This window comes from Lonchura striata, chromosome 2, assembly GCF_046129695.1.
Source record: "Lonchura striata isolate bLonStr1 chromosome 2, bLonStr1.mat, whole genome shotgun sequence".
In the NCBI taxonomy this organism is placed as follows: Eukaryota; Metazoa; Chordata; class Aves; order Passeriformes; family Estrildidae; genus Lonchura; species Lonchura striata.
Window position 1 is genome coordinate 38,459,167 of NC_134604.1, and position 20,555 is coordinate 38,479,721.

The 20,555-nt window shown below is 39.9% G+C and overlaps 1 protein-coding gene across 8 annotated transcripts in view; it reads left to right on the plus strand.

Moving 5' to 3' along the window:
• FAT3 (FAT atypical cadherin 3) overlaps positions 1 to 20,555 on the plus strand; it is a 396,477-nt gene that overhangs the window by 83,977 nt on the left and 291,945 nt on the right. For all 8 annotated transcript variants that reach the window (XM_021544996.2, XM_021544998.2, XM_021544993.3 and 5 more), the window contains one exon: positions 1,012 to 4,323. In XM_021544996.2, the coding sequence (XP_021400671.2) occupies positions 1,029 to 4,323 (3,295 nt within the window). In that variant the 5' untranslated portion in view covers positions 1,012 to 1,028. The remainder of the gene's footprint in view (positions 1 to 1,011; positions 4,324 to 20,555) is intronic.

Below are 20,555 nucleotides of genomic sequence, written 5' to 3' on the forward strand. Positions count from 1 at the left end.
AACAACAATGAGAACAATGTGTGTGTGCAGTGGGTCTTTCAATAGTTGCCTTTTAAAATCGATTTTTATGATTTTTCACAAGTAGCAGTGCATATACTCTGTAACAAAGATACTTATTCCTATTACCTATGGTAGCACCTGCCTTGTTTCCTCAGGCTCCTTTCCTCTGCTTTCAAGGAGGAAGCAATAAATAGATAAACGGGACTTGGCTCCCACCTTCTGCAGTACCCTCCAGCAATCTTCAGCCAGTGCCTCCACTTACTCTGTCTTTACCTAACCTCACAATTTAGATTCTTGGAGTGAGGCAATGGGCCTTTTCTGAAGGTACTGGTATTCAAAGTAATGACTGCATAATGACTTTCTTACTCTGCTTGTTCTTGGTGGCTCAAATTTCATCATTCTTAACTGACCATAAAAAAAAAGTAACATTTGACTATGACAGGGCTACATACATATGAAAATCCTGTCTCTTCCAAACATTGAGACTGAAAATGAATTTTTCAATATTATCTGAAAGCAAACAAGTTTAGGCTTAGTTGGAGCTGCTGATAAATAAGAAAAAATAATTTCTGTATGTGGTTCATCCTTTGATATAAATTTATACAAATGCTTACAGTTAAATTTAGTTTTTTTTTTTTTACTGTTATTATTATAATGACTGTGTGCACATGTATATGGATGTAGTAGGGTCTTTTATGTCAAAAAGACCCTATATACGCATACATATATATAGTTCTATATATGTGTGTATATATATACAGACATATACATACATACATATACATATATATATATATATATATATGCACATGCATATGTACTACTCAGGTGTGAAAATACCCAGAGCTGGTGTGAGAATGTGCGTGTGTAGTTTTTTTAAAGATGTGTTGAATTGATATTGCATAGATTTTACTTTGGGTCAGAAATTTAGTAAGTTATTTTGACATGTCACTTCACAGTACTGTTTTTATTCCTTGATGAACTATTTCATGTTTTCTCTCTCTGTAACAGGGTAAAAGAATGATGTGATGGATGTGAATATGGGCCGCTGGTCAGGCTCACGGCTACCTCCATCATGCCTTGCCCTTCTGATTGTCAAGTTCCTGGCTTCCATTTGCCAGGTGGCTCACGGGTCTGCCCTGCTTGGCTTTCACTTCACACATTCCACTTACAATGCCACAGTGTACGAGAATTCTGCAGCCAGGACCTATGTCAACAGTCAGACGAGGATGGGCATTACCATGGCTGACCTTTCATGGGATATCAAGTACAAAATAGTGTCTGGTGATGATGAGGGCTTTTTTAAAGCAGAGGAAGTCATCATTGCTGACTTCTGCTTCCTCAGAATAAGGACTAAAGGTGGGAATTCTGCGATATTAAACAGAGAAATCCAGGACAACTATTTATTGATGGTAAAAGGGTCTGTCAGAGGAGAGGACTTGGAAGCATGGACAAAAGTGAACATTCAGGTTTTGGATATGAATGACCTAAGACCTTTGTTTTCACCAACCACGTACTCTGTCACGATAGCAGAAAGCACTCCCTTAAGGACTAGCATTGCACAGGTGACCGCAACAGATGCGGATATTGGGTCCAATGGTGAATTTTATTATTACTTTAAAGGTAAAGTTGAGCTCTTCTCAGTTCATCCTACGAGTGGTGTTATCTCCTTAAGTGGCCGGTTAAATTACGACGAGAAAAACAGATACGACCTTGAGGTTTTGGCAGTGGACCGTGGGATGAAGCTTTATGGAAACAATGGCGTAAGCAGCACTGCCAAGCTTTATGTTCACATTGAACGTATAAATGAACATGCCCCAACAATAAGTGTAGTAACCCACATTCCCTTCCCATCAGACAAGGAACCTACCTATGCAGTTGTTAATGTTGATGACCTAGATGAAGGAGCCAATGGAGAAATAGAATCTGTTTCTATTGTTGCTGGAGATCCTCTAGAACAATTCTTTCTGTCTAAAGAAGGGAAATGGATGAATGAGTACAAAATCAAAGAAAGAAAGCCTATTGATTGGGACAGCTTCCCTTATGGTTACAACCTCACTCTCCAAGCTAAGGACAAAGGATCTCCTCAGAAATTTTCTGCAGTCAAACTGGTCCACATTGCTAGTCCCAAGAAAGAAAGTATCCCCCTGAAGTTTGAAAAGGAAGCATATGATATTTTCATCAGTGAATTTTCACCTCCTGGTGTGGTGGTTGCAGTAGTTAAGCTGATGCCTGAGCCACAGGGTGTGGAATATAGAATATCTCCAAGTGAGGAGGCTGAGTATTTTAAGATCAATCCCAACACAGGCCTTATTACTACTGCTCGTCCTTTGAAAATCATTGACAAAGACCTCTATGAATTAGAAGTATATGCAAACAAAGGTGGTGATTTAAAAGCACAGGTTACTGTCAGGTTAGAGGATGCCAACGATCACATTCCAGAGTTCCAGCAGCTCTCCTACAGCTCATTTGTCAATGAAAGTGTCCCAGTGGGGTCCAGCGTTTTGGCAGTGTCAGCAGTTGATGAAGACAGAGGGGAGAACGGATACATTACATACAGTATTGCCAGTCTGAACTCACTGCCATTTACAATAAACCAGTTTACAGGTGTCATCAGCACATCTGAAGAGCTGGATTTTGAGTCCTCACCAGAAAGCTACAGGTTCATTGTGAGAGCATCCGACTGGGGTTCTCCCTACCGCCACGAAAGTGAGGTGAATGTTACCATATACATAGGCAATGTCAACGACAACAAGCCCCTCTTTGAAAAAGTGGCCTGTCAGGGAGTGATTTCATCTGATTTTCCTGTTGGTGGTCACATCACTGCTGTTTCTGCAATAGACATAGATGAGTTAGAGCTTGTGAAGTACAAAATAATCTCTGGAAATGAACTTGGTCTTTTTTATTTAAGTCCAGACTCTGGTGTCCTGCAACTTAAAAAATCTCTTGTTAACTCTGGCATAAAGAATAGCAATTTTGGCCTTAAGATAACAGCAACTGATGGAGAGAACTTTGCTGATGCTATGTTTGTTAATATTTCAGTAGTTCATGGGAAAGTGTCTTCAAAGACCTTTAGCTGCAGAGAAACTAGAGTTGCTCAGAAACTAGCAGAAAAATTGCTCAAAAAGGCAAAAGCAAATGTGAAGCTGAATTTGGAAGATGGTTTTCTTGATTTTTATTCAATCAACAGGCAAGCACCTCATTTTGACAAATCCTTTCCTGCTGATGTGAAGGTTTCAGAAGATCTGCCAGTTGGTGCCACCATCCTGAGGATAAAAGCCTATGATGCTGACTCAGGCTTTAATGGAAGAGTACTTTATACAATTTCTGATGGTAATGTAGATAGTTGTTTCAACATTGACATGGAGATGGGGATACTTAGTGTTCTCATGCCCTTGGACCGTGAAAAAACGGAGCTCTATCTCCTTAATATTACAATTTACGATTTAGGTAATCCACAGAAATCTTCATGGAGACTGCTGACTGTCACTGTGGAGGATGCAAATGATAACAAGCCTGTGTTTCTACAGGACAGTTACTCGGTTAATATTTTAGAAAGTACAGGTCTTGGTACAGAGATTATCCAGGTAGAAGCCAGAGATAAAGACCTAGGATCTAATGGTGAAGTGACTTACTCAGTGCTGACAGACACCCATCAATTTGCTATCAACAGTTCCACGGGAGTGGTGTATGTCGCAGATCAACTAGACCGGGAAGCAAAAGCAAACTACACACTGAAGATTGAGGCTAGGGACAGAGCAGACAGTGGCCATCAGCAGTTTTCCGTTGTGCCTCTGAAGGTTTTTTTGGATGATGTTAACGATTGCTCTCCAGCCTTTATCCCATCCAGCTACAATGTGAAGGTCCTTGAGGACCTGCCAGTTGGCACTGTCATAGCTTGGTTGGAAACTCACGATCCAGACCTGGGCTTGGGAGGCCAAGTCCGCTACTCGCTGGTGAACGATTACAATGGGCGGTTTGAGATCGACAAAGCCAGCGGTGCCATCCGCCTGAACAAGGAGCTCGACTACGAGAAGCAGCAGTTCTACAACCTGACCGTGCGTGCCAAGGACAAGGGGCGCCCAGTTTCTCTCTCTTCTCTTTCTTTTGTGGAAGTTGAAGTGGTGGATGTTAACGAAAATCTTTATACCCCTTATTTTCCTGACTTTGCTGTCGTTGGATCTGTAAAGGAAAACTCCCGCATTGGTACAAGTGTTTTGCAAGTTGTTGCTCGAGATGAGGACTCTGGAAGAGATGGGGAGATCCAGTATTCCATCAGGGATGGCAGTGGCCTGGGGAGATTCAGCATTGATGAAGAAACTGGTGAGTTTTGTTTCTAATTTCTCCTTCAGAGTTTTTTTTCAAAAGCAAAGCTGAGGCATTATTGTTTTCTACCCTTAACAAGAAATTCAGTTCTTCTTAACAGGCAAGATAAAATTATAAGTAAGGCTTTTCCAGGCACAGCAATGACATGATTTAATTACCTGGCTACATTCATCACTCTGTGGATGTGAAATAATATGCATTTCTTTCCAGCAGCTGTGTGAGGACTCCATTTAGAAGGCAGTGATAGTTACAGAATGACTCGCTTACAGTCACTGCATTATCTGTTGATCACTGTAAATTACTCAGGCTACCTCTGCAAAGTCACAATACTTATGACTTTGAATCCAGTGTTCAACCAAATGAAAGGAAATAAGGAGCATGAAAGAAAGATTATTTTGTCCAAGAACCTATTCGTGACATTGTTCTTATTGCTGAGAGTCATTTTTCATGGGAGTTATTCTGGAATGGCACACCAGCGGTATAATACACTTTCTTGTGTTTATCAGTGTTGGTGTGCTTATATAAAAGGTAGAAATCCAGGGTAATGTTCATAGCTGTAAATGACCTATGCTAGTATTCCTTTCATGGCAGTAGTATTATAAACATTGATTTTAGAAAGCATTGTTAATATAGTGAAGGTTCTTCAGATGCTGAATTTTATTACCACACCACCCTATTGGAAAACATTCAAAATACTAAATATAAAAGTGTGTTTGTAAAACACTTAAAAACTGGCTGTTTAAATATCTGATGGTTGTTGGGTGCAATGGTGCAGCTGTGCACCACTAGAAGTAGTGAGGAAATTAGAAAATATTAGTCAACAGTTTCAGAAATTACATTAAATATGTTAGGTCTGTGGGTTTACTGTGGTTTGTGTGTCTTCTTCTGAAGCTTTTAATTGAGAATGTGGTATTAAACATAAGATTAAAATGTATGTTTTGGCAAATTCAAACTGTTTAATCAAATGTCAACTTTCTAAACTGAACATTATGAAAAACAGATGACATCACAAATGCTGTGGCTCTCATAGTATAAGCAGAGAAAAATATTTTTATTCTATTTTTGCTACAGCCTTGCTGCTACAGCTGTACACAGATGATTGCAGTCAAAACCTTATGTCCTGAAACATCAGACTTGAGTGTCAGAAGTCAAGAGGGCACCTAGTGTAATTTCCAGAAATGTTAGAAACTCATATATTCTACACTGCTGATAGTAGCAGAAGTCATTCAGGCAACATTATTTAGATATTTGGACATGTGTTTAAATATTAAGCTCTTGCATTTCAAAATGTCATCCTACCTATTTATTGAGTAGTATCAATGTCATCTCAATGGGTTCTTTATAAAGCATTGGGAGGTTGGTGCCAAAGCTACAGTATTGATGCAGAAATCTCAGCATTCAACATTTACTGAACTTAAAAGAGCTGGTAGGGAAAGTAACTCAGTGTGTGTCACTCATAAGTAAAATAGCTAGTTTTTTACCCTGTGCCTACCTTAGTAGAGGTGATGGGCTAGAATAAGTTAGGTCCCTTGTTCAGTAAAGCATATTTTAACGGGAATGGAAATTGTACTCAGTGTTCCATGTTAAATATACTTGCTTTCTTTCTAAAATTGAAATATATTTTGTGGAGGCAAAAAATCCCCAAATCTCCCAAGATACAAAGATTTTTCTGCCTTTCACTCATTCACGAGTGTTATATGAACATGAGCCAATCTGTGCGATTTCACTTAATCGTTCCAGAAGATAATCCAGCAGATCAAAAGTTTTGGGATTCTTGTTTCTCATTTTCCCAAATGTTCAAGGCCATGTAAGCCTTCTTGAAAGCAATTTGAAGAGCACTTTGGATGCCGAGCTGCAGCCAGGGCGATGTGGAGGGCAGGGCTTCAGGGTTACTCCGCGTCATGCTGCTGTAAGATGAATGCGGGATTTGACCTTCTATGCCAAATAGAATGCAACATTAATACTCTGCTATTGAACTGGTGGCAACTTAAATGCTGCTGAATGATGAATCAGCTTTCTAGCTGTAGAAAAGGGCTTAAGTCACATATTGAATTAATTTATAAAGAGATAGCTGTTTATTTACTTTCAGTGCAGTTCATTTGTCACTTTTAAACTGACCAACTCTATTGGCTTATGTACCGTCTCTCCTGAAATTTGTGAAGGTAAGCAGGAGTGTGAAGTATAACAAATCAATATTTTTGGCTGCTGCCTTAATGAAAAGATGACTGCAGCATCCATTATAATCATTAGGATATAAACTGGGCCGAATTTATCCTGATACACAGAGCAAGCTGGACCGCAAGCAAGTCTATGCTTTCAGCAAAATTCTGCTCAAACACATGATTTTTATTTTTCTGAAATGTTACATGTTAATGGTGCTGCCCTGTGTGTTGAGTGAGATGTGCTTTTGCTTCCTGAGGCATATTTATACTGAGGAGTTGAAATGAGGAGAAGCAGATCTTCATGATGGAAACACACTGCACCATGCAGCTGCACATGTGTTGTCATGATGGCTGCTTCTTCCACTACAGATGTACTTAGGTGCATAATGGTGCATCTTGAAAAATCGAGGCTCAGGGGAGATCTTCTCACTCTCTGCAACTGCCTGAAAGGAGCTTGTAGTGAGGTGAGGGTCAGTCTGTTCTCCAAGTAATACGTGTCAGGACAAGAAGAAATGGCCAGGAGAGGTTTAGATTGAGCTAGGGAAAAATTATTCACTGTAAGAGTTGTGAGCCATTGGAACAGGCTGCCCAGGGATGTGGTGGGATCACCATCTCTTAAAGTGTTTGAAACATGTGGATGTTTCACTCATGGCTATGGCTTAGTGATTGACTTTGCAGTGCTAGGTTAGTGATTGGACTTGATGATCTTGGAGGTCTTGTCAAAGTTAAATGATTCTGTAGTTCTGTGATCTCTCTCTGCCAAGCTTGATCTAACTTTTGGTGTGGGTTCCACAACCGGCTATTCTCCATTCAGGTAAGAACAGTGAATGGCAGTGAGGAAGCTTGGGAGTCATCTCTGTATTGGTCCTTATGGTTACTTCTTAGTGTAAATGTGAAATCTGGGTGCTGTTGTAGTTTGGTAAGAGTTGTGCCATGGGAGTGAGCCTGGGATTCCCTTCCTACAGTGCTGCTCTTTGCCTCAAGTCATATAGAATTGGTCTGGAAGATTATTATTGTTATAGTCTTCACTGCTAAATATGCCAGTTCATACATGGTGGTGACCAGAAGCATAGCAAGTATTTGCCAGAAAGAAGTGTGAATCACTTCCAAATTTTCTTCAGTGGATTTACTTTCCATTTCCAGGAGTCAGAGCCAGTACAAATCTGTAAATAAATAGAAAGTCTCCTGAAGTGGATTGCTGCAGTTCCTGACCTTTCAACTCCATCTGTGGTTTCCCACTACCTTAGATAGAAAATTAATTTCTCCTGGGTTTAGAAGTCAGTCATGATTTATAACTAAAAAATCTGGTTTCAGACTTTTCTAAAAGTTAAAAAAAAAATGGAGGAAGTTTTTTTTTTATTTATTGACTGTTGATATAAATGTCACAAACATGCCATTTAAAAACCTTGCACTGAGGAACATGTAACTTGTTCCTTCTGCCGCCTGCTCAGAACTGCCTTTGTTTTGTTTTTTTTTCCCTGTAATGTTCATTTTTTTTGAGATCCAGATATGTAATGTTCTAAAATGTGGTTGTCTAAATGTGAACTAGTCACTGCAAGCTTCTTCAAGTCAACAGAAGGAAACAAGTCATTGAGAAATATGATTCATTTCACTCCAATGTAAAAATATGAAATAAGTTGGGTCAATCATGCTCTAAAAATATGCAAAGGTCCTTGTGAGAGTAGCTCAGGTAAAGGTCTACACTGAGTGCCTTGCTTTGGTCAGACATAGCCCATCCCTGTTTACTGTGAACAAGAAGATATACTGTCAGCCTTACTGCTAGGTAATTTGAAACTACTCCTCTCTAGTTTCTGGGAATTATCTTTCATTCTGAAACCCACACATAAGTGGACTTTTAGAAATAAAAACTGGAAAAGAAAAATTTTAATAGTGTAGGGGTGAGTGTAATGTAAATAATAATTTATGATTTTTCATTTTGTGACAATGCAGTGTTAAAGCATCTGACCCTCTTTTCTATCTACAGAAATTGATCAATATTTTATATTTGGATATTGCAGAAGTGACTGGTAACCTTCCTCTTGTGCAACTCTCGTGCTAAAGAAAAGCTGGAGCCATTTCCTCATCTTTAGTACTGCTTTCTGCCTGGAAGCAGTACTCTATTCTCTTTGCCAGTTTGCTAATTGTAGTTTCTTAGAAGAAAATTGTGTAAAATGCACTCTTTTATCTCCAGATTGTTGTGACACAAATGAGCAGACATGTGGTAAAAAAAAATTTGTGGGATGAGAGTGTGCTCTGAGTTTCAGTCACAGGTTAGCTCTAATAATTGACTACTCTTGTGGAAGTGGTCTCCGTCAGAGGTCCTACACTGCCTTATTAAAAACCTGGATTTTCTTAGCTCTGGTATGTACACCCACATAGTGCCAATAGCACAGCGAAGTGGTGTAGTTTTGTTGTTTCAGGAGTTCATGGGGAGTCCAACAAATGCATATGGGTTTATGATATCACCCACCTTGGGAGACTAAATACTATCTATCAGAACCTCTTTTCTGGCTGCAGTGGAGATCTGAACAACTAGTGGGAGTTCCTGACTTCTTGAAAGGTTGAGTTAGATGAGATCAGGCCTAAATGCTGGAATCCTCCTTCTCCTTTTTTTTATGATTTGCAGTTCAGCTAAACTGCATTTTTACTCTAGCTCCACTTTTTAGTCTGGCATCTGTTTCTACATGTTAATATAACAGTCTGGCACACAAAGAGTTTCTATATTTACCCTTACACTACCCATGGACATACTGGTAATAAGAAATTATCAAAGTGAGTTCTAGAGGTGCAGACAGACAAGACAAAATCAGTCTTCTGCTACAGAGCCTTCTGTAGGGTTTGTCACAGTTGGTGGAGTATCATCCTGACATGCAAGGAATTACTAACTCCATTCACAGGTGGGAAAACTGAAGCAACAAGTTTTTTACTTGTTCTCAGGAAAGCATAGAAGCATCTTAAGTCCCACTGAAATTGAACACAAAAGATAGATAAAACAGTGGTATTAATGAAATGCTTATAGGATCTCTAATGTTCTTGCAAAGCTCATGAGCACAGACTTGAGGAATGCTTTCAAAACTCACTAACTTTTTGTTTTTAGGGTTGTTCAGGAACCTGAGTCCCCTAACTTTCATTAGAACTTTAAATTTAGGAGTTAGCTGGCAGTAGTTTCTAACCCTGTAGAGGACCTCTGATTCAATTTGTTGATGACCCTGTTAACTTAATATCTTCACGTTTCAGCCCCAAAATTCACATTAACAGGCTAGTCCCGTTTTTCACAGTGCTGAGTTTAAAGGTACTGTTAAATGGAGGTAGAGTTCAAATTACTACGGATTCCATGGGTTTATTTATGGTGCTAAGAATAATGGTCTTCTATTTGGATACCTCAAAAGTGATAGAAATTCCTAACAAACTGTGGCTAGAGAAGGCAGTTGGTACTGGAAAATCCTAATCATGGCTTCAAATGACCCATAATGGAAACTAGAAACACCAGATGATATAGTTTGCAATAAACCAGACCTGCCTGCACTGTTCAATCTATTTGGCAGAAAGGAATGAATTTACTACTTCAGACTCCTTGCATCTTCTTGCTTTCTCTTAAAATAGTTTTGAGTTATTTTGTATGCAGGTTGAAGGATATTTTCATTTACTACAGTTTGAGTGGTTTGATAAATATTTATGTAGGACCATTGCTAGTGTTTCCTTGAAACAAAGTAAAGTAAAATGAAAATAATTTGTGATACATGTTTTTCTCCCTCTCAGTTGTTTAATTTTATGGAGGCGTGTAGGAGCTCATGGGTGGATCTGGGTGGACTCACTGGCAGAATTTAATTCACTGTAGAGTTTGGAGACACTAGTATTACAGATGTTATTCATCTTCCTGGAGAGTGTAGGCAAATTTCATTACACAGAGCCAATATTTTGGAGCCTCTTTATTATCCCAGGTTTCTAAAGCAAGTTTTCAAGGTAACTTCAGGCCGTACCACAGGAGAAGTGCCAGTGGATGCTGCTGGGAGGTAGCTTGGGAAAAGAGGCTGCTCATAGGGGAGGCACTTGGAGCAGGCACTCATGACAAGATCATCAACCCCCAGCCTGTCCATGGTGCCTCTCCTGTGCATCCTCTTTCAGGAGGAGTGTGCCGGATGGATCACAGAGCACAGTCCTGGCCAAAATCTGGTCTGTCAGCCAGGAATGAAGCATTCCTGAAGGCAGCTATTTCTGAGCCTTTGGTGCTGTGTTATTATTGTTCTCCGAGTCATCTCTGGTAGCTCTTAACAGTGGAAGTGGTCCTTCATGTAAGATTTCTACTTTTAGGACAACAATCACTAACACTTTTTTTTTTCTTTAAAATTACTTGTGGTAGAAAACCAATATTTTTTATACGAATTCTGTGTCTGTGTGTTTATAATTTCCCTGTCATTTCCAGATGTAAATTAGTAAGAAACAAGGCTTGTATTAGTTTCACTGGAGCAAATTAATTTAACTTTTTTTTTAAATAATATGAACCCTAAAACAATGCATCAGTTTATGAAAATATTTACTTTAAAAGGCTCAGAGTATCATTCTGGCATACTTTCAAAGTTTCCAAAGTGAGGCAAGTCATGCAGAATTGTTTTATTGAAGTTATTCAGCTCTCTAGGCTTTATACCCCATAAAACAACTCACAACATGCAATTTTTATAGCTAGCTGTAATTTGCATGCTTTCCCTTCTTTGGAAAATGTTTAGTGACTCTCCTTCATTATTCAGGATGCTCCCAGTGATACGACATTTTGTCTCAATCACCAAGTAGTTTATTTATTAATAAAGAAATGTGTAGCCTGTATTTCCTCCTGTCACCTTTATTACCCTTGAGAGATGCTTCCAAGAGCGTTTTTTATTTATGTCTTCTGTTAGTGTATAATCCCAGAAATGACCTCTATATTAGCTCATGCATCATCATCTATTAAATTATACCCAGGTGCTCCTGCAGAAGGCTTATCTCCAAGGTGCCAGCAAAGGGACCAAGACACAAGGTAGTGAGCTTGATGATATTAGAGGAAAATTGACTTCCAATGTCTGATGTTCAGTCTGAGCACATGAGCACCATCTTTATCCTAGCAACTGCTGAACTGCCAGCAGTTCATGGTAGTTCAGAGGAAACTGGAGAAAAATCCATTTTAGCTGTTCCAAAGCACTTGTGGAAGCCCAGGGCATTGAGAAGTGATGTCGTTCACTCAGAAATACGAACTTAGAGGGCAATATGGGCACTCCTCTTCCAGGGGTATGCATGGGAGGATACATGTTTGGACAATGTCTAAGATTACATGGAGCCATTTTATTGCAGTGCCTAATCCTTTGCTGTAACAAGTCCAAGAGAGAGAAACTGAGGACACATTTTGCTGTCTGACCTTGCAGCAGTTGTGTGGCGTTTTAGGGGGCAGTAGAACTGGACTGAGTTAATCAGGAATTTGTAGAGCTGGTTTGGAGGGATAACACTGGACTGATCATGTATCTCTTCCCCTGCTTGAATATGTAGGTAGGCTTAAGGATTTACCTTGGAAGCTGGATTAAAAGGTACTTTTTATAAAACTGTTTGCAGTTCAAGGACTACAAGTAATGGTTAATCTCGAAAAGCTTTTCCAAGCTTTCGTTGCTAAAAATTGTGTCGTATTGTAAGGCTGTTTGGCTAATTTCAGTGTTCAAGTCTTAGAATTTGTTAGGCGTTTGCCAACAAGGTAAAAATAAAATAAAATTAAAAAGCCCTTCTACTGTCAGATATCTTTGAATTAACATATACATGTTTACCTGAAAATAGATGTTTGGAGATGAGCTTCATGGAACAGATTATTTCAATCTGTAGTCTGCTGTTTAATGTAAACATCTTTATTGCATTTTTTACACTTATGGTGTCTTATTAGCATTGAAGTGTTGCCAGCAAGAAATAACTGAGAGAAAGCCAAAGACAGTACATGTGGGGAGGGGGTTTTCATTGCAGTTGGTTTGCATTAGGTGTTTGCATTAATACATCTGTGTATCTCAGAGTGAAGTTGTTTGCTGGCATTGACCTGGTCATTTTGTCCACGGTGAACAAAAGTGGTAGATCCATTCAGTTGTAACAAGAAGTTTGTCCCAAGTGTTGCTGCAGTGTTCCAATGGAGTGGGAACTGTATGGAGGTGCAGGACTGTGCTTTGTTTCCTCCATGCTGAGAGCTGTGGTCCATGCCAATACATCCCCACCTAAATGACTGGGAATATCAGGGCACGCTGTGGCACTTGCCCACCACTCCATTGAGATACATGTGTGATTTTTTTGCTTAAGAGCAAGATATCTCAACTTTGCAGCTGTTACCCACTGGAGACAGTCTGGTTACTGCAACCCTCTTTGAGAGGGAAGCAGCCCGAAGCTACTTCTCTTAGGAAATGTTTTTCAATTACTTTGATGATAATCTCGGAGTTAAGCAAAATGTGCTCGCTGTACATGAGCAACAATTCTTCAAGGTGATGGACTGGAAAGGTGAGAGTAATCTCATTGTGTGTGATTTCAAAAGCTCTCTGCTTCCACTGTGATGGCAAGGTCTTCCTGTCTTTCACAGTTGAAACTTTTGGTTTTTCAGTTTTGCTAAAATATGCATAGCAAATGAATTTCTGATTTTAGATCTTTGCAGCCCATAATGAATTATTTACATCTTTATTTGAGAATTTTTCACCTTCATTTGAAAATTTTACTGAGAAATTGTGTTCTGGAAATGTAAGTTTGTGTATATGTCATTAAAAATGGTTTTGCTTCACACCAGTGGTTCATTCTATAGGGTAAAGATTTGACAAAAAGAATAAAACAAACTAATACTGTCAATCAGTTAAATTTTTTTGCCCAAAAAATTTATTTTTGCAAGAGAATAACTATGGGATTTAATTAAATTTTCCAGAATACTTCACAGTCCCAGAACACCTTTCATCTAAAGTACACAAATTATTTTCCACATTTAATAAAGGAAGCTCTTTGATGTACAATGCTTATGGTAGTTTCTATTTTACTGAGAGGTGTAGATAAGTTAATGGCTTGAGATGTTTTTCTCTTTTTTTTGGAAAGGGAGAATGACAATGAACAAATTCATTAAAAACCATGGGAGATTCAGGTGTTTGGTGTCTCTGTGATGAAACTGTACTAATCCACAGCAAATAAGAGTGGCTGGGACAGATTCTTCCAAGTCCCAGCCTGTTGTTCATGTAAGGCCACCCTTCCTTACACTGTACAGGATCTTGGAGCTGGTTTTAAAAGGGTTGGATTTTACTTTTTCTTTTTGAGATAGTTTGTAAGGATGAACTGGTCTACGTCCACTGGATATGTTAGTTTGTTTTGTTTTTTTACTGTGCTTTAATTATCATTTAACAGTAACTCTTTGATGGCTGTAGCATAAGCCATTGTCAAAGATTAATGCAGCTTCCTCTGGGGTGATAACCCCCTGGTTTGCTGCGAAGGAGAGAGCAGTGGATAGCCACAAGCATCAGCAGTGAGGGTCAGTCCAGGGATAACCAGAACCCCTGGGCTGTACACAGGACGGGCAGCTGGACAGAAACCTCAGCTGGCCTTTGGGCTGATTCTTCTGGGTGGCTCTGAGTGACTGGGGACCTTCCCAGTATGGGGCAGACTTCCTGGAATGGAGCAGCCTCCCTCACTTTACCCTCTCCCAGCACTGCCCTTCAGAGACAATTGCCTTGTTCTTCTCTTTAAGGAAATCCTGAAAACAGCAGATTGAGCCCCTGTAAGCTCAATACAGCTCCATTGGAAACAGCTTCCACTGGAAACCTAACAAACATTTAATGTGCTATTTTCACTCCCACAGTACCAGGATAGGGCAGTCTGTTCCGTGCCTTCTGTACCTCAAATTAGTGGTGTGTCTTCATCTCCACGAGGAGCATTTGCTAATGAGATGAGATGCTTTTTGTGAGTGTGTGGCTCCTCTGCAACCCACTGTGGGTCTGCCTTTAATGAGGTATCTTCCTTTTTGGAACATTCAGTGTGGGCAGTAGTTCAGTGTGGGCAGCAAGCTGCTTCTGAGGTACAGAGTGTCATGCTGGAGACAAGCAAACTAATAAAAAAAGGAAGATTGTGCCCATAGTGACATGTTAAGGAGATGGGAGCTGTTTATGAGGCAGGGCCAGGACTGACATTTAGCTGTGCTGGCTATAAAGGGTAAAGAGCAAAATCTGTTTCATAAATGTGACCTAATGAATTTATGACTGCTGATTCTAAAGTTTGTTCCTCCATCAGTTCGTTGTCAAAACCTGTAGCAGCTTTTCTCTAAAAATAAAGGTAATACCTCAGTAATGTTGGAATTTTCTCAACTGTAAAGATTGAGTTTTTTGATGCTGGAAGTGGAAAAAGCCATTCAGCCGGTGGATGTTGCTGGCTGTAGCCATTGCTGCATTGGAAAGTGCTCTACTCCTATATTGTTAGGAGCACAGAAGGATTCCTGTTGTCTTTGTGTAAACATACCAGTGTTTAAAACTTTTTGCATATGCTTCCGCTCTTTGATGGGGATTTCCTTTAATTGCTTAATCTTTCATAATGAACATTAATCTGTCACTGGCAAAGATAAAATCCAGCTAGTTCTCAGAAAATCTGTTTTTCTTTCTCTGTACCCACAAATTAAAACTCATTTGATAACAGTTGGAAGCTCTATCTAGACATTGAATGTGGTCAGAAATAACTGTGTGGTCACACTGTCAATCATGATCCAGTCCACTTTAACAAGAGGCTTTAGACTTTTCTGGCAAGTCCCTGGAGGGTATGGGAACCTCTGGTAAAGGGGCCATGGATCCCCTTTCCCTAGATCACCTGGATCTAGGGGAGACAATCTTACTGGTGGGATTCCTAAAGGGTTGAAGTATACACAAAAAATCTCTCAGCCAAGCAAACTAACTAAGCAGGCTTTTGCAACTTGAATTGCTTCTGAAGAATCTCATGTTTTCAATGAAAAAAGGCTGTGATTTTCACTCCCTTTATACCTGGCATTTATCTGTTCTGAAAGCAACAGAGGCAGCCCATTCCTGGACCTGAGTGCTGTTTCCTACTACCTCCCCTCCATGGCTCTGCTTTTTGCCACAGCCACTGCTGAACCAGCTCAAGAAAGCCATGAGGGAAGAACTCATTTTTTGAGGAAAAGAGCGTGTGGATCAGCTCCTGGTTGCATTTACAGGCCTTGGAAGTGCAAGCCATTTGGGTTGACCTAGAGAAGGAGATTAGGTGCTAAGCAAAGTATTGTGTTGCCCTTTTGATGCTTGTGGCCCTGTGGGTTTGGGAACATCCATGCACACAGCTGCAGTGTTGTAATTCATGTCATTGAAATTCATACTGAGACATAGTAGACATTTATTTGTTGATAAGGGAAATTTGTAATTCCCTGTTTTGTAGAAGTTGCTTGGTGGAGAGTCAACCTGATAAACCAGAAGTGAATTTTGCGTGATCGAAGAATGGCTTGGAAATAACACATGCGAGAGCTACTGCTTTGTCCTGGCTTTGATGTGGAAGAGGCAGTTGTGATGGAGCAAGCAAGATGTGTGCTAATGTGGGAATTTGGTGTGTTAGTTGATTGGGATGCTTATTTGCTACATGGTTTTTATGGTGTGAGTCCCTGGGCCTCAAGCTGAAATCACAAGTCAGAACAGCTATCAGATGGTTAAAGCTGCTTACTACATGTCATGGAGAGAGACAGAACCCCTCTGGCAGTATAACTAACCTTTTCATGCCTCACTTTACCTGTCTGTACAATAAGTCTAATGATCATCACATTGTCAAGGGCGGTTTTGTGTCAGTTGTGATCCTTGCATGATTAATGGCTTTAAAATGCTGTGAGTGATTTTGATGGAAACATATAGCAAAATGCAATGCAGCAACTGGGTAATGCAGTCACTTGGTATTTGGAGGGTGTTCAAAGAGAAGTCCCTTCAGGAGTTTCTTCTTCCCAGTTTGATTTCCCAGGAGAACTGTAGAATCACAGTGACCTATTTAAGCCAGTACATTTATTGCAAATAATTAACAATAGAAACGTTACACTGACTGCACTGGACGTAGGCAACAACCGTGTGCTTAGGTTGCTCAGTCATTCCTTTTAGCCTTCCAGGGGTGAGTGGTGCTTCAAATCCTGGCTCACTGCAGTGCAGTGGGTGGAAACAAAATGCTAAATAAATTTCAGGATCAAATGAGACAGATCCTTACTGTTGCTCCCTGCATGCCATAATTGCTGTGTCTCTGTTTGACCTGGACAAGGGGCTGGCTGTGATTTCATGTTGCAAGTAGTCCTATGATGCATCACTTTAAATGGATAAAAAATGAAGCTACCGTATTGTTTTTAGCCATTCTTCTGTAGTAGATAGGGACAGGCGAACGGAAGATTTCGGGATGTGACGGAAAGAAAGACCCCCATCCCCCTCTCACCCTGCAACATGTTATCCATTACCCCAAAGAATGTAACCACACCTAACCCAGTAGTTTTCCACTCCTGACTAACCCTAGAGACCCTACCAACCCCTCCTGACGTAGCACAGTCCCCCAAGACTATTTAAACCCATGAGATAAGATAATAAACGCTTTTGACCGTCCACCACATTGGTGTCCAGCGCGTGTTGTTAGCCCGAGTGGCCCAGGGGAGACTGGGCTGCCGTGCTGTTCCTTGAAACCAGGTCGCTGTTGTCTTCCATGAAGGCAACATTCTTCCCAGGAGCTGATAGCCATAGGTGGATAGAGCTGTTGAACTTTTGTCTTGGGAAAGCATTCCTTTTAAGACATAGTGGGAGACCATTTTGGTGGACTCAGAATTTTTTGGAGTTAGGCTTCTGGCTTTCAGGTACCATGGGAGAAGGTCACTTTAGTATTCCTGAGACAGGTAATATGTTTTAGCGATACCATACATAATTTATTGAGGGAACATGCTAAGATGGGGCTCTGCTGTTATCCAGAACCAGGATTTTTGTGCCCTGGAAAGCAGGAGCACCTCTAGCCCAGCATGCTCAGCTGCAGGACAGGAGACAGCAAAGCCTGCCAGAAACGTGCAGGTTTTGTGTCCATACCATGGGTGGAATGTGAGCATAGCATGGAGGGAAAACTGTAGATGAGAGCAAAGTGCAGCAGAAACTGAATTGAAGATTCTCTCTGTTTATCTAAATAAATAGTTCTGGCAGCTGTTAGCTAACTTGCTTGCTTAGAGTATTTTCCATGTCAATAAAGAGCACTGCCATGGTGTCCTCATTTTAAATCCAGTATGAGGCTCACCAGATGTGACAGAGATAAAACTAAGCGACTCATTCCCATTTTTGGGTTTGGGGCCAGGATTTTTGAGGCAGCATGCAGAAGCTTGGGAAGCAGATTAATGCTGGTTGTAGCATGTGCTATTTTTTGCAGCACGCTCAAAAGTGTGCTGAAAGAAGACGTGTCTGCCATGGCTTCACTGCCTTGCCAAAATATTTGCTGCATTGTGTGGCATAGAAGGTGGTAGTTGCTTTAAGGAAGTATGCTATGCCATGTCATATTCCTCTCATTTTGATTAAACTTATGAATTCTACCCCACAAGGAGAGTTGCAGACTTCTCCTTTCTTTCATGTGATGCTTGACCTTCTCTGTTTTTCTTGACTTTTTTTAGTTTTTGCTTCATGTGGAAGTGTCTCTGTTCCCAGTACCATCTAAATTCCAAGCCATTCCCCATCAAACACCTTGCGCTGCTTCAACTCCAGAATCGGTTGGGTGGGTTTTTTCACTTTTTTCACTAACTGGAGCTAAACACAGGACTGTAAGTCTTCCTAAAGATTTCAGGAATCTATAGTGATTGGGAATAATTTGATTTGCCAGTGTCACAGCCTGGCATCTGTATGAACAAGGCTAGGTAATGTAGGAAAGAATTTTTTTTTTTTAATGGAGGTGCCTATGATTTAGGCAAACACTAATTTTATTGATTCTACAGCTTTGGTTGAGTTGCTTGATGTCACCAAGGTTTGTTTATTTATTTAATTATATGTTTAAAATTGTAGAATCTTTGGGATAGAAAATATGACAGACTTCAGAGAGTTATTAGACTACATGGCAATACAAAAAGATTACCCTATCCCTAATCATTCATATATTGTATTTTTTGTGCAACAGTGGCTTTGTGTTTCTAATCAGCCAGAAAGGAAGTTGGTCTCTTGGTAGTGATATCACTAATGGTGATAAGCAAAAGCAACATGGAAAAAGACATGCCGAAAGCAATATTCCCTGGTCCTTGTCACCAGCCTCTGTTTTGACTTTTTCATTTGTGCTGGCAATGAGTGATGTTAAGAGTGTCTCCTGGGCAACATACTGCATGAGTGGTGTGATTTATGGTCCACTGTTTTAGAGAAATTGCAATATTCTGTTACTGAAGAGAGCTTTAAAAACATACAGGAGTTGGGAAAATATTATCTGTCATTTAAAAACAAAATCTGTGAACAGATGTATGCGTCTATTCTGTCACCATACAGATGGGCAGAAAACATTTAGTTGTCATGGCAACAAAATGTATAGTGCCACAAATGAAAAAGAAATATATAAAAGAGAAGTATTTGTCTTGCCAGTTGTTATATCATGACAGCAGATGCTGAATTTGAGTTTTATTGTCCTGAAACTTCAACAGAAAATCCTCCAGACCACCTTTCTCCTTAATACAGTATTTGTATCCTGTAGGCTTGCTGCAATTTGCCTTCAGATTTCTTTACTCTGGGAAGCATTGGCATTTTCATCTCTAGTTATTTTTTTAGATATGGTTTCTCTCTCTTGAATGAGCATGGGGCAGTAAGCAGTAGATGCATATCTCTGTTCTCATGAAGTAGCTCCTAGATGAATTAACATTTCTATTTTGTTGTTAACTGGGATTTCCATATTGCTGAGCATGATGGGTTATACCCTTGATATTAGGCTGGAACAGGAGCTGTTTAGACTGTAATCAAAATTCCTATATATCTGTGTATGAAGTGAGCAGAAGAAAATAAGGTAGCCTTATTTGTATTATTCATCAGGATATTCTGTTCTGAGAAAATCAGTCTTTGAAAATGAAATGATGCAATTCAAAAGACTGTGTTGTGATGGTGGTGGCAAGGTCACCTTCCCATAGCACGGAGTTGGGTTGTGCCATGCTCCCCCAGCCTTGTGGGCTCAGCCTGTGGCAGTGACAGGCCTTGAGCATGGCTGTGGTTCCTCCGTGACATCTGAAATTGGCATTCAAGCACCCACTGGCTCTGCCACCATGCTGGTGCAGGGTGCTGCTATTTTACCTGGAGCACAAGTACAAGATGCCAGCAGGAATTACAGTATTGGGAAATGAGCACATGAAGGAATAATAATTAAGTAACTGTCAATAGTCAACTCAGAGCCATCATCAAAATTCCTTTTTACTCTTGTGCTAGATGCTTTAGACTGATTTTTAAACTGTTTTCAGAAAAAATAAAAGTGAGAATTGCTGGTACCACTTGTTTGGTTTTTTTGGTTTTGTGTAATATTGTTAATGTTTAGGGTGTATCATCCTGGTCACTGCAAATGTGGTGTGTAGCCATTTCCATTTAAATGACCTTTTTTTTTTCTTTAGCTGCTTGAAGCAGTGTTTCTTTTTTTGAATAATTAAAGAGAAAGCCAGGCTCTCTGAAGGTCACAACTGTTTATAGTGCTCTTTGCTGCTTGACTTTTGATTTCGCAAAAAAAAAAAAAATTGGGGATTTTGGGGATTTTAGGATTAGTTAATGTGTTTTCCCAGCCTTTAAAAGGTAATTTTCATGGGATAGAGAGATCTTGTTTACAATATGTATAAAAAGATTAAAAGGAATTAATTTAATTGTGTAAAACTATAAGTAATCTCCTGCCTTCTTCTGTCAACCTTTTGTACCTTCAGTTGAGTGGCACTTCCTATTTCTACTTTTTCTTAATCTTCAATTAAGTAGAAAGCTTTCTCCCATTTTTTAATTCTGTCTTTTATTTTCTTCCAAAACCTTCTCTAGCAAATTTGCACTTACCCTGGTTTGTCCTCTCTTCCTGTCTGTCTGTCATGTATTTTCATTCTCTGCCATCAGCACTGGCCTCCTATTTAGC